The 13,611-nt window shown below is 42.2% G+C and overlaps 1 protein-coding gene across 3 annotated transcripts in view; it reads left to right on the top strand.

The window, feature by feature from the left end:
- The window catches only part of PLXNB2 (plexin B2), a 351,580-nt gene that overhangs the window by 303,542 nt on the left and 34,427 nt on the right, over positions 1-13,611 (top strand). For all 3 annotated transcript variants that reach the window (XM_083463227.1, XM_083463229.1, XM_083463228.1), the window contains exons 18-24: positions 440-576; positions 3,331-3,501; positions 3,913-4,048; positions 5,754-5,966; positions 6,599-6,775; positions 8,991-9,127; positions 10,489-10,589. In XM_083463227.1, the coding sequence (XP_083319353.1) occupies positions 440-576; positions 3,331-3,501; positions 3,913-4,048; positions 5,754-5,966; positions 6,599-6,775; positions 8,991-9,127; positions 10,489-10,589 (1,072 nt within the window). The remainder of the gene's footprint in view (positions 1-439; positions 577-3,330; positions 3,502-3,912; positions 4,049-5,753; positions 5,967-6,598; positions 6,776-8,990; positions 9,128-10,488; positions 10,590-13,611) is intronic.

Here is a 13,611-nt window from a genome sequence, read left to right as displayed (position 1 = left end):
GTGATACTTTCCAAATTAGCCAACTTCCCACAAAGAATAGGAGGGGACAGTTGCCTTCTGTGCAAATATCAAAACCGGTTGCTTTCACATTGCCTCACAACGCTGCGGGCCTTGCTTTGTTGCTCATGTCATTGATAACCGTTATATTCCAGGAAAGTGTGAGGAAGAAACACTGAAACCATGACTGAAAACAGTAAGCCCAAAATGAAATCCTCAAAAAATGAACAGGCAGCTAATCCATTATGTTGTAGCTTAGGCCTTGAAATCAATAGCAGCTTAGAGTAGTGTAAGCTTTAAATAGAAGTCGGTTCATAATCTCTTTCATTTTTTCTTCCCTGGTCCATTTTTCCCCCCCTCATGGTAGTATTTCCAAGCCTAGAAAAGTGCCTTTGTGAGAGTAAAAACTGAATTTAACCAGTTTTTGACTTCTTCATGACAGGATCCTGAACCTACAGGAATAAGTCCTCAAATTGGTACCAAAGCTGGAGGGACATTCCTAACTATCAGTGGCACAAACCTGGACACTGGCTCTATTCAAGATGTTCAAGTTTACCTCGATAATGTACCCTGTCAAGTGTAAGTATAAAGACTTATAAAGCTGCCTTTCCTCTCTTAGGTGTGGCCATGCCATCTATATTGTAGATTTCTAACCTCTGTCAGTAGAATGTTCAGCCATCTTAACGTCCTCTGAATTACCCTAGCCCCACCTAAATTGTCTTCCCCATGGACTGTTTTCTGCAGATCCTGATGATGCAATGGAAATGTAACATTTTCTCTCTATCTAAATCTAATTAGTGTGAGTTCACACTGATTTTGTCCACAGTATATGACTTTAGAATCAAGCAGCCACTTAGATGAACAGCTCTTGGAAGTTCAATCCTCAAAGGGGTCAATTCTCACATTATCCTACTTTCCCATGTATATATTTTAGTAGGGGAACACTCAGCTAAGGTTCATAGCTCATACTTGATTTGCCATGTGGGCATTGTTCCACAAAACATTACTAATGATTCTTTCAGTGGCCTCACCCCAGTGATAATATCCTGGACAACGTACATATGAAGAAACCCCAACACTGCAGGAATATTCAGCTGTCCCATACAGGAATCAAACCTGCAACCTTGGTGTTATCAGCACCACGCTCTAACCAACTGAGCTAAAAGCTGCCACTGTGATTTTAGTCTTAGTTGAGAGATATTCATGGAATCAGCCTTTATTGGATTGTTATTCATCACCAAACTTTGAAGAAGACATGAGCAGCATACATTAGATTGTTCCTTTTTATGTAGCGTGGATTGTGACCCTTCTTGAGAAGGCATGGTCTGAACCATCGATGACTAGTACACGGTTAGCACAGTAAAATGGGAAGTGCAATTGTTGTGATAGGTTCTAATGCGGTAGTATTGTTGCCTTGCCATTAGAGTGCCAAATAGCGTTTCAGGAAGCATGTGAACAGATACGGACAAGTCAGCACCTAACACTGAAAACATGTACCAGATTGCAGTGCTCTGAGCAACAGAGCTAGAAAAGTGCTTTAAATTTGTGAAGATCACCTTAAATGTTACAGTCAAAAGACAAGGGAAATGGGTAATTTGTACAGAAGCTGCATATAGTGTTGTCTGCAAGTGTCGTGTTCATTCTGTTACTCTGATGACTTAAATAGGGCTTTACTATTGCACTTTACTTGTATTTGTTTTGGCTGTGGAGGGTAGGGTTGTCTACGACTGACATGAAATTATTGGAGAGAAATGAAGCTAATTGAGGCATAAAGAAGTATATAGAAGAGTGAAAGCAGGACTTCCTTTGCTTTTTGCGCTTACTTGGTAAAATACGTCAACACTCAGAAAGGACCACCAGATCCCCTTGGCTAGAGATCTCACTTAAAAATAGGCAAGCTTCCATAGCATTTTGTTTTAGAACCTTAAAGTGAAAGTGGTCCTCAAACATCTGAATGGGACATCAGGGAAAGATGAAAGTCATACAAAGCATTAGGTCAAAACAGTCCAAAACTAACCTCCACAAATTTGTCCTTATCTGGGCAGGGACACTCCAATATTGTTGAATGTCTGTGTCCTGGCAGCAGAACCTGCAGCCCACATGTTAAGGGGCTTTGGAAGAAGACTGACTTGAAGGACCACTCATGATGGGTTGGGCTGTTAACTCATATGCACCAGGCCCCTTAAGGAGATTCCCCCATGGGTTCATTTGGGGAGAGACCAACCCTGACTGTGGTCTCTTACCAATGTCCCAGCCGCTTGTGACATTGAACATGAAACAAAAGTACTACCCTGAGCAAAGGTATCTGAAGAGCTATCTATTGGGGGGGGCATGGCTGAGCCCAGAATCAATTAATCATGCTCACATCACTCCTTTGCTCTCCTGACGTCCCCCTTCTCCCTCTTCCCAGATACCCAGCACAAAGGGATACAGTGGTACCTTGGGTTACAGATGCTTCAGGTTACAGACGCTTCAGGTTACAGACTCTGCTAACCCAGTAATAGTACCTCGGGTTAAGAAATTTGCTTCAGGATAAGAACAGAAATCGTGCTCCGGCGGCGCGGCAGCAGCAGGAGGCCCCATTAGCTAAAATGGTGCTTCAGGTTAAGAACAGTTTCAGGTTAAGAACGGACCTCCAGAACGAATTAAGTACTTAACCCGAGGTACCACTGTATTTGAATTGGATGTTAGTGAACTTGGTTTCTCATATGTTCATGCTTATACACATTCACTGTTTCTCCAATGTAGCCATAATAATAATAATAATAATAATAATAATAATAATAATAGATAATTTATTATTTATACCCTGCTCATCTGGCTGAGTTTCCCCAGCCACTTTGGGCGGCTCCCAATCGAGTGTTAAAAACAATACAGCATTAAATATTAAAAACTTCCCTAAACAGGGCTGTCTTCAGATGTCTTTTAAAAATAGGATAGCTGCTTATTTCCTTGACATCTGATAGGAGGGCATTCCACAGGGCGGGCGCCACCACTGAGAAGGCCCTCTGCCTGGTTCCCTGTAACTTGGCTTCTCACAGTGAGGGAACCGCCAGGAGGCCCTTGGCGCTGGACCTCAGTGTCCGGGCTGAACGATGGTGGTGGAGACGCTCCTTCAGGTATACAGGACCGAGGCCGTTTAGGGCTTTAAAGGTCAGCACATTATATCGAATGTAACCCCATTTTAATATTCTAAATGTTAGACTAAATAATGCTGGTATTCTCTGTGTCACTTGAGGAAATGAAGATGTCATTTTCCTGTGAGCTGGGGTTTGGGAGGTTGTAGAAGTCAGTCTTGACGTGATTTTCCTCTCTCCTTTTTTCTTAATTTAGTATCACATTTGGGCAAGAAATAGTTTGCGTTACTGGACCAAATAGCAAGGAAGGGCCTGTTCCTGTAACAGTACGGCATGGAAGCAATGAAAGAAGGATAGAAAACGAACCGTTTACCTACAGTGAAAACCCTACAGTTAGCAAGATCACACCTGAAGTCAGCATTTGCAGGTAATGAAATATTTCTTTTGTAGGAAAATAATGTCTTCAACTTTAATGAGCTGAAATTATAAGGTTTCCCCCCTCTCTGCTTTCAATGTAATTATTAGATAACAAGTACCCTGGGTCTAAGCAATCACAATAAATGTAGCCTAATTGTATATTTCTTCTAAAACAGAAGTCATCACCATCAAGAAAGGCAGAGCTCTCTTTTGTTTAAGAATAATGTATCAAATTAATAAGATGTTCATGACTTTCTTCCTACTCCACTTGAAACAGATTAAGGGTTACAGTCAACTTAACCCTACTCCAGGAAAGACCCATTAATGAACCCATTTAAAATTGAACTTCACCAAGTCTACTCTGAGTAGACATTGGGAGAACAATGGGATACGTGGTTTTATTTGTGCTTTTATATTTTAGCGGAGGCCGAAATATTACTGTCGTTGGAGCTGGTTTTGATATTATCCAGCATTTCTCTGTGAAAGTTATATTTAAGCCTTTTGTCGAGAGATCATCAAGGAAGAGGAGAAAGAGGCAGACAGAGGAGGTACAAAAGGTAACCATCGTCTCTCCTTTGTACAGAAATACAGCGTGGGCAGTATTTTATTCATTTATTAAATTTCTATAGCACCCTGCATCCAAAGATCACAGGCTCATTCTCATGCTGCTACCCTCCAGGGCTCTCATGGAAGAGACACAGGGTCCCAGTCGGTTCATACTGAAACTGTACCTAATCCAAAAACCCTTGAAATTTCTCTTTGTTGGTTTTAGTGGATTCAGTAGTTGGTCAAGAACGTTAGGATTTAATTAATAGGTTTTGAGTGGCATAATTGGAAGAGGGTGAGTCCGTGGGGCACAAATTGCCATGTCCAAGCCCTGCAGGGCTCACACCAATCAGGGAGGAAGCTAAGGAAAATGTTTATGCGGTACTCTTGCAGATTTCCCCTCCATTTCCCTCCTATTACCGTATTTTTTGCTCTATAAGACTCATTTTTTCCCTCCTAAAAAGTAAGGGGAAATGTGTGTGCGTCTTATGGAGCAAATGCAGGCTGCGCAGCTATCCCAGAAGCCAGAACAGCAGGAGGGATTGCTGCTTTCACTGCGCAGCGATCCCTCTTGATGTTCTGGCTTCTGAAATTCAGAATATTTTTTTTCTTGTTTTCCTCCTCCAAAAACTAGGTGCTTCTTGTGGTCTGGTGCGTCTTATAGAGCGAAAAATACGGTAATTCCTATAAGAAGGAATTTTGCTGTACCTGTTCCAAGGCGGGGATAATTTTCTTGCCCAGCTGGAAATGTGTTAAAAGAAACCAAGGGGATTTTAGATCTTTGTGCTGTTGCTGCTTTTTTCCTGTTTTATTCACATTCTTAATTGTAATTTTAATGTTTTGAATAGTTTTTTCCCCCTGTATGAGCCCCTATATAACATGATCTGATATGCAGTAAGCCAGGGGTCAGCAAACATTTTCTGCTGGGGGCCAGTCCACAGTCCCTCAGACCTTGTGGGGGGCCGGGCTATATTTTTGGGGGGGATGAACATATTCCTGTGTCCCACAAATAACCCAGAGATGCATTTTAAATAAAAGCACACATTCTATTCATGTAAATACACCAGGCAGGCCCCACAAATAACCCAGAGATGCATTTTAAATAAAAGGACACATTCTACTTATGTAAAAACACACTGATTCTTGGACCGTCCGCAGGCCAGATTTAGAAGGCGATTGGGATGGATCTGGCCCCCGGGCCTTAGTTTGCCTACCCATGCAGTAAACTCACACATTAGTATGCAAAGGTTAATTTGGAAGAAGCACTGACACTGCATAAAACTACAAGTGAAATTCCCAGTTTATGGTGCAAAAATGATTAGCAAAATTAATTGTGTCAAAGATGGCATGAATGGAGTCCAGTTAAACTTAGTATTCAGAAATGCACTGTTTATACACTGGGATACACCTATGATCATCCATCCTAAAACAATGCATGTGAAGTAGCTCGTGTTTTTTACCAATTCGATAGACACAGAGATGAATTACCAGTGCTGCAGTAGCAAAAATACCAACTTTCAAAAAAAGACTAAAGCATATGAGATTGCAAGAGAGAGGTGACAGCTTGCACATTGAATTCACTTGTATATGTGTGAGACAAAGAGGGAGGGAAGGATAAAGAAAAAAACGTAAAAATTTACCTACCAGTGATCACCAATACTTGTTTGTTTGTTTGTTTGTTTGTTTGTTTGTTTGTTTGTTTGTTTGTTTGTTTAGTTTGAAGGAAAAACCATCTCAAAGATCAATGACACCACTCTAGTCTTCTTATCCCCACCCGTCCTGGAGGACCCAGAAAATTACAGAATTACTGTGCTTCTCCAAATGGATGGTCACCAGGTGGGAAAAGACTTTCAATATGTTGCTGATCCAACCTTTGAAAACTTCACTGACGGTGTCAAAAAACAAGTCAATAAACTTATTCACGCAAAGGTAAGTGTGTCAGGAAAATGACCTCTCCCAGTGTGCTTTGCCCTTTCGTATTTGCATTTGGCGCTTTCTTTCCTAATTGTGCTAACCCGATGCAAACAGTTGACTGGAATAATTCCAAACACTGTTTTCAAAGACTAGTATTGTCTGAATGTGGGGAGCATAAATTCCTTTTTTTGTGCTACTTAGGGGTGGGGGAGACATGTCTTTGCCTGCTGACATATGCCTCTAAAGGTTTCCTGTCAGTGGGGTTTCCTCTTTCTGAAATCAAGAATTGAGTCCTTATCAGCAAGTTCTCCTGACATTCTTTGACCTTATTTATACCCCCTGTTGCCACCAGGGGATGATATTGGATATTGTAAATCTAGGCCGGCACTCTCGTTGCCCTGCAGGAACAGCTTCCATGAACAAGGCTTACAGATTTGCCTCAGAACGTCAGCTACCCTGAGGGTATTTCCTCTTCCACATAGATATCAAATCCAGCTGTTTGGTTTTCAGATGGATCTGTGTGAAACATGAATGTATTAATCATGAAAGCTTTTATCCTTTTCCTCCCCTCTCCTCCCCTCGGCTCCCAGACACCACGAAGCGAGCCGATAGCTAAGATGGCTTAGTGTTTCTGTGTTTCTGTCTAGGGCAGTAATCTCAACAAAGCTATGACGTTGGAAGAGGCGCGAGCATTCGTGGGAGAGGAGCCCTGCGTCATCAAAACCCTGACGGAGAACGATTTGTACTGTGAGCCACCTGAAGTGCAGCCCCCGCCCAAGAGAAGGCAGAAGAGAGATACGGTTAATAACCTGCCAGAATTCAGCGTAGGTCACATTTATCTGTCTTTTTAACAACACATATAAGGTGTGCGGCACAGAGGGCATCTTGTTTTGAAGTGGCAATAATAAAGAGCCTTCTTTTACGCATGATTTGTGCTTCCAAAGAGCACGGGCAGAAGAAAACCATTCTCCTGTTTGCCACTCCTTATCTAGAAACAGAATGTGTGAAAGCAAGCGCTAGCTTTCTTTTGCTAAGGCCTCGGCTGTACTGGTACTGAAATGTGCATCAATCTAGATCAGTGCTTCCCAAACTTGGGTCTCCAGCAGCTTTTGGACTACAATTCCCATCATCCCTGACCACTGTTCTTGATAGCAATGATGGGAGTTGTAGTCCAAAAATAGCTGGAGAGGAGACCCAAGTTTGGGAAACTCTGGTCTAGATTCAGGGCCACCCTACCAGCGCAAGCAACCCCAAGCAGCTGCTTAAGGAAGCAGTACTTTTGGAGGAGTCAGTGAAACATGTGATCTGGGAAATGCACCCCAGGGAACTGCGGTCTTATTTATTTAAAGAAAGAAGTTATAAACCACTCACCATTCACAAATATTGTGGTGGTATCCAAAAAGAAAATTACGAAGTTAAAACAATAAAAACACATTTCAATCCATCTGATATACAGTGCCACAGCTTAATGTTTACAGCAGACGTAGTCAGTGTGGAGCCTTGAGGATGCTTGTGGTCAGTTAACTCTCAGCATCCCTGACCATTAGTCATGATGGCTGCAGGCTAATGAAGATGGAGTCCAATAACATCTAGAAGGCCCCATGTTGCTACTCCTGGTGTATTGGGACATGGGTGGTGCCGTGGTATAAACCACCGAGCCTCCTGGGCTTGCTGATCAGAAGCTCAGCAGTTCAAACCCGCACAACAGGGTGAGCTCCTGTTCCTCTGTCCCAGTTCCTGCCAACCTAGCAGTTCGAAATCATGCCAGTGCAAGTAGATAAATAGGTACCGCTGCAGTGGGAAGGTAAGTGGCGTTTCCGAGCTCCCTGGTTTTTGTTAGGGTGTTCCGTTGCACCAGAAGCCATTTAGTCATGCTGGCCACATGACCCGGAAAGCTGTCTGTGGAGAAACGCCAGCTCCCTCAGCCTGAAAAACAGTCGCCTTGGACTGGACTTGACTGTCCAAGGGTCCTTTACCTCTTACTCCTGGTGTTCAGGAGTGACCAGATCCCCTTGCTATTGTCTTTTAGATGTCTAGTCAACATACATTTGTTTTTTAAAACGTTTGGATTGAACTAATAATTTTGTTGCTGGTTTTGTGTTTGATTTTGATTGTGTATTTAAGTCTGGGTTAAGTTTTGCAACTTTATAGAGTTGAAAGCTTTGTAGGCAGCAGTCGGATTTAGATAGGGTAATAACTAAGTGAAGGACTACCACCTCCTAACTAAACCTTCACACCCATCTGAGGCCTTGTTCTGCTTTCAGTTGGCTGTGATGCAAGAGCAGGCCTTCTTAAAGGCAGTCAGCCGCTGGCAGAACCACCTTCCCTAGAGAGGTCCAGTTAGCTTCCTCTTTTTGGGGAGAGTAGAAAGACCCTGTTTTGTGATTTCCATGCATTTAATCTTCCCTGTGTTTATAATCTCCTACTGTAGTTTTGTCTTATTTTATTTTGACCTCTATCATTCTCTCTCCCCTTGCTGCTGTTGTCATCAACGATATGCTCCTGATTTTGGTTGTATTGGTGTTACTGTTATTTTATTTCCGTGTTTTAATTTAGAAGCCACTTTGGGTGTCCCTTTAAGCCTGAAAGGTGGGGTAGAAATTTCTAATTAAACCTGATGTTTTATGCTGGGCAAGCCCTTCACTGTGGTTTGTGTTTGTAGCTATCCTTACCCACTGGCCTGCCTTCATCCTCTCCCATTTTGATGATTTTGAATTGTTAGCATATAGTAAGGATTAATTAGTTAGGCTGCAAACCTCACCCCATTTACCTGGGGGTAAACACCCTATTGTATTCAGTAGAAGTTACTTCTGAGTAGATGTGGTTAGGATAAGCAAGTTAACTTGGCACTCATAATACTGTTTAAGGTTGGACTTTATCTATTCTACATTTGAATATATTATACTCTTTGGATATATCTGGGAACGTAAGCTCAGTTGTTCCAGGGGCTGGGGAACAAAGGGGCATAGATCTAAAACATCACAATGCATAATAAAATCATGCTGATTATTAACTTACAAAGTGCACTTATTTATCTAGGTGAAATTTGGCTTCAAAGAATGGATCCTAGGAAGAGTTGAGTATACCCAAGTGAGTGACATACCACTAGGCTTGATCTTGCCATTGGTATTAATTCCCATGGTGGCTATTATCATCATCTCAATCTTCTGCTACAGGTAAGATGTGGTTATCAGTCATCAGATAGTATTGAAATGCCGGAGGCAAAAGCTGATGGTTAAGAGAAATATGAAGAAAATTATTTGTGATGATTCCCAGTGTTCACACATGCAGTTCTGTGTGAAATAGAATATCACATTGCTTCAGGGCTTTTTTTTTCAACCCTCACTGATGCTAATCATCCTATGTCTTGGAGCTGTACATATGTGCAATCAAAGATATATTCTAAGCAGGATGTGGGGAACATAGATGTGGTTAGCATTTCTTTCTGCCAGTTTTTGAAGGTTTCTAAATATTAAGATGATTGGTTTACTGTGCATTTTCTGTACATGTCATGATGGGAGGTGGGTATGTATTGTATATCTTTAGTCAAAGCAAAGGCAGATGAGACTTTCTAAAATGGTATTGAAAACAACAAAGGGTCATTATATCTGTCTTCAGAGAACAACAACATGGAAGAAAATGGGTGACTTTGGAATGCAAAACACAGGTATATTTTTGTAGGAAAGGATTAGGATGTTTAGGTTCCTACCACCTGTATTCAGGAATCTTTCCTGGGGGGGGGGGATCTATGCTGAACTCTGAGATGTTTATAATGTATATTTTTGCAAGGAGAAGCATTGTTTTATATCTGAGTTATCTTACGAAAGACCAGAAAAATGAGTGGAGGTTATCAAATCTGTTTCGATTGCAGAAACTCAGAATATGAGTCACACAACTGAAAACTCCACAGGTTCTGTTTCTGTGCAGTGTCTGAACACATTTGCACCCTACAGGATACTCCAAGTGTTTCTTGTTCACAACTAATCCCCCACGCTCAAAATTGTGTGTTTCCCTTCTGAATGAATACGTGTTAGAAAAACATATTCAGGAGGGAAAAACTGTGTAGAGGGTAATCTGAGTGCTTGTTACAGCAATGAGATTTAAATTGAAACTTGCACATGACTAATGTTGAAAGGCTGCAACTAACCTGAGCATTAAGAACGGTATTGATAAAGCACGCAGCCATTAGTCCAGGTTCATAAACAACTGTGGAATAGGCCAGCAGCAATTATTACTCAACTTCATTCAACAGTTAATAGTTTTCTTTTGAATAAAATCCATTCTTTGAGGTAAGTTTTTAAACAATCCTGGCTGCAGCAAAATCAATAGAGCCTTGTTAATTTTGTGCCAGCTTAAATTTCAGCCTATTGTTTTCTTTTCTTCTCCCCCACCCCTCTGCCTTCTCAGTTTTAAAAGATCAGGAGGAAAAAGACTGCGCTTCGGAAGATCCCTCTAGCCTTTTGCATGGCTGTGTTGTAAAATGATTTATTTTTACAGCCTGTAACTTTTCTGTACTCTCTGTTTCTATTCCTTATAGACGGCAAAGCGAACAAGCAGAACGAGAATACGAAAAAATTAAATCACAACTTGAAGGCTTGGAGGAAAGCGTCAGAGACCGGTGCAAAAAGGAATTTACAGGTATGACTTATACCTAATTTCTTGTGGGGCCTCCGGAGAAATCACAAGATGTGTCGAAATGCTGCCACTGTCTGCCTTAAACTGCCTTCTGAGGATATACAGAAGGCGCAACCGTTCTAGATTACAGCGTGTTGACATGCGCATTGCATAGTCATGTGGCAATTAAATGCAAAGGCCGTCAAAAAGAGAATACATAAAAGGAACCGACGGGGTTTGTTTTTTAATGTAAAAGGAAAAGATGTACCAGGAACTAAATTGGCAACGGGGAGAAATAGTCAGGCCTCTTTCGCCCTGAAGATGTTCCTACTATAACGCAGTTTGCAGCAGCAGTTTGGAGTGGGGTGGCAGGTGAAGGAGCAATATGCTGAAACGGGGTACAAATGGCCAAAACATTTTATTGGCTGCTGGTCACATTGTTTGCCTAGGCATTAGACAAGGTTCCAGTCCTCAGGCAGTCTATAACTACTGAACTGGCACAACCACGCTAACACGCTAGAAAAACATTGTTGGGAGTAGTAGGAATCTTGGGCTTGCCACTTCACAAACTGATACCATGGTCCTGTCCTGTAATTTGGGGGTGCGGCAGATGTGCCAGCTGTCAAACTGGGATGGGGCCTTGAATTGTCACCCTAATACCAGTGGGGAGCAAGGGAGTCCATCTCTGCTTACTCCTGCGGGAGGCCTCCAATTGCCCTCAGCGAGAGGTTGTGCCAGAAATATGGACCAATGTAGTTAAGCCACAGACTTAACAAGAAAGCTTGCTGCGAGGAAGGCAGAAATCCTGCATTGCTCAGATAAGGCACACAGATATGAGTAAAATGCCTTTCCAACCCCATCAACTGGTAGCTAACAACAGCCTAGCTTTTCTACTTTGTCTTTTCCTCCTCCCACCGCTCCTTTGTATAACAACTTACCAGATGTCAAACTTTTGAGACATTTTGGTTAGTCCCAGTAAAGGTATTACCCAACTCTGGATTTTGGAGGGTTTCCTCCCCACCCTTATGGACCAGTACAGCTAACTCTGCTTTTGCATCTTCTGCCAGCTCCTGTCTAGTTTTTGACCTGCTCATTGCCCTAAAAATTGATCCTGTTTCTTCAGTTCTGTCCTTTTCCTTCAGTTCTGACTGTTTCACCAGACTGAGTTTGACTTGTAGCTTGGCGAGGACTTGCCAAAAAGGACCAGTGCTCACTGGTTATGTGACAGCCTGCTCTCTGACCATAGGGAATGTTTACAAAACAAAGAAAACAGGAGTAAATGAAAAAATATTGCTGAGACAACAAGTTGATTGACTCTGAGTACTGGTCAGTCAAGAAACCAGAAGCCCTCTGTTCTGTGCCTTTGTAAGGTGACAAAGCGATTCATCCTCTCCTGTGTCAAAACTTAAAAGCTCTTTGATCAACCTGATGTGTTGTCAGTGATAACGGATGAACTATTTAACCTCCTTCCTTCCTGCCAATAGCCTAGTTGTACTTGCATATTGATCTTTGCTCCTTCATGCACTGTTCTATCTGTCATTTATATTTTAAAATGATAAAAAGAGAAACTTCAGACTTAACTGGCATAGCAGCTATGTCCCAACCCCAAATAAACAGACTAACCTCTGATCTGTTCTCTCAGTTGCTATATTAGGGACAGATTTTTTTAATGAATTTCATGCCTTGGAATCTGATTGTTTTTCACATCTGCTTCCCTTAACAAACATTTCTTACAGATGCAGTTTGGCTCACATGCTACAGTTCTTAAAAGATAGAACCTTGGTTTAAAAAATCATAGCAGCTGAACAAAAATCCACTGTTCATTATTAGACCTTCTTCATATTGAAAGAAAAATGAGAGCTTTTCATTGCCCTCTCATTTCTGAGCATTATGCATTCCTGCCATATCTTCATATGAACACTTTTGGGTGAAACCATCTTTTGTAATCTTACCAAACCCGTTAACATTGCTGTTCATGCTAAGACACCTTTAATCGTCTCTTTTTAACTTCTGCTCAGTCTTGGACACTAAAAATCCCATGAAGCAGTTTACCTCAGTGTGCACGATATTCCTGTGTGTGCACAGTAACAAATTCATTGAATGCTGACCCACAAATTCCCGATAATATATGTTTTATGGTTATAAATTGTCAGTGTTCTGTTTCTTTACATATCCTTGTACTTGATTCGCCGATATTCATGTACCACGTAGTAACGTAAAGGTAAAGGTAAAGGTACCCCTGCCTGTACGGGCCAGTCGTTTCCGACTCTAGGGTTGTGCGCTCATCTCACTTAAGAGGCCGGGAGCCAGCGCTGTCTGAAGACACTTCTGGGTCACGTGGCCAGCGTGACGAAGCTGCTCTGGCGAGCCAGCACCAGCGCAGCACACGGAAACACCATTTACCTTCCCGCTATAAAGCGGTACCTATTTATCTACTTGCACTTAGGGGTGCTTTCGAACTGCTATTTGGGGAGGAGCTGGGACCGAAAGACGGGAGCTCACCCCACCGCGGGGATTCGAACCGCCGCCCATACGATCGGCAAGTCCTAGGCGCTGAGGTTTTACCCACAGCGCCACCCGTGTCCCACCACTTAGTAACGTAGTTTGCAATAAAAATGAAATTGTAACAGCCTGCTAGAAATTCCACAGTTTAAAATGATGCAATAGTTAAAAACAACACAGAACAGCAGGAATAGCTTTGTGAAAGTGCAGTGTTTCTATATCCAGTGAGGGGACCGGATGCATCAAGGTCATTCCATACTATGTTTGACACTATGAAGAAAGGTTGGTCCTGTGCCCTTACTGCCATCAACTCTGTAAAGTTGGGGGCCACATTTCCTTCTGGACAACCTTCTGAGAGCACATGGCAGTGATGGATGGGGCCAGAGGCAAAATGGGTAGAGCAACAAACGTAAATGTTATCTTTGTACAGTGGGCTAGAGTCTACACATTCTCACAAACCCCTCTGCCCTCCACTCTGACACACGAGAGGCATCATCTGAGTGCAAGGACACATCCGAGTGCCAGGACACCAATGAGAGGTGAG

This window comes from Podarcis liolepis, assembly GCF_965112155.1.
Source record: "Podarcis liolepis genome assembly, chromosome: 10".
NCBI lineage: Eukaryota > Metazoa > Chordata > Lepidosauria > Squamata > Lacertidae > Podarcis > Podarcis liolepis.
Note: the sequence above shows the minus strand (reverse complement) of the source record. Positions and strands in the feature narration are given on the sequence as shown.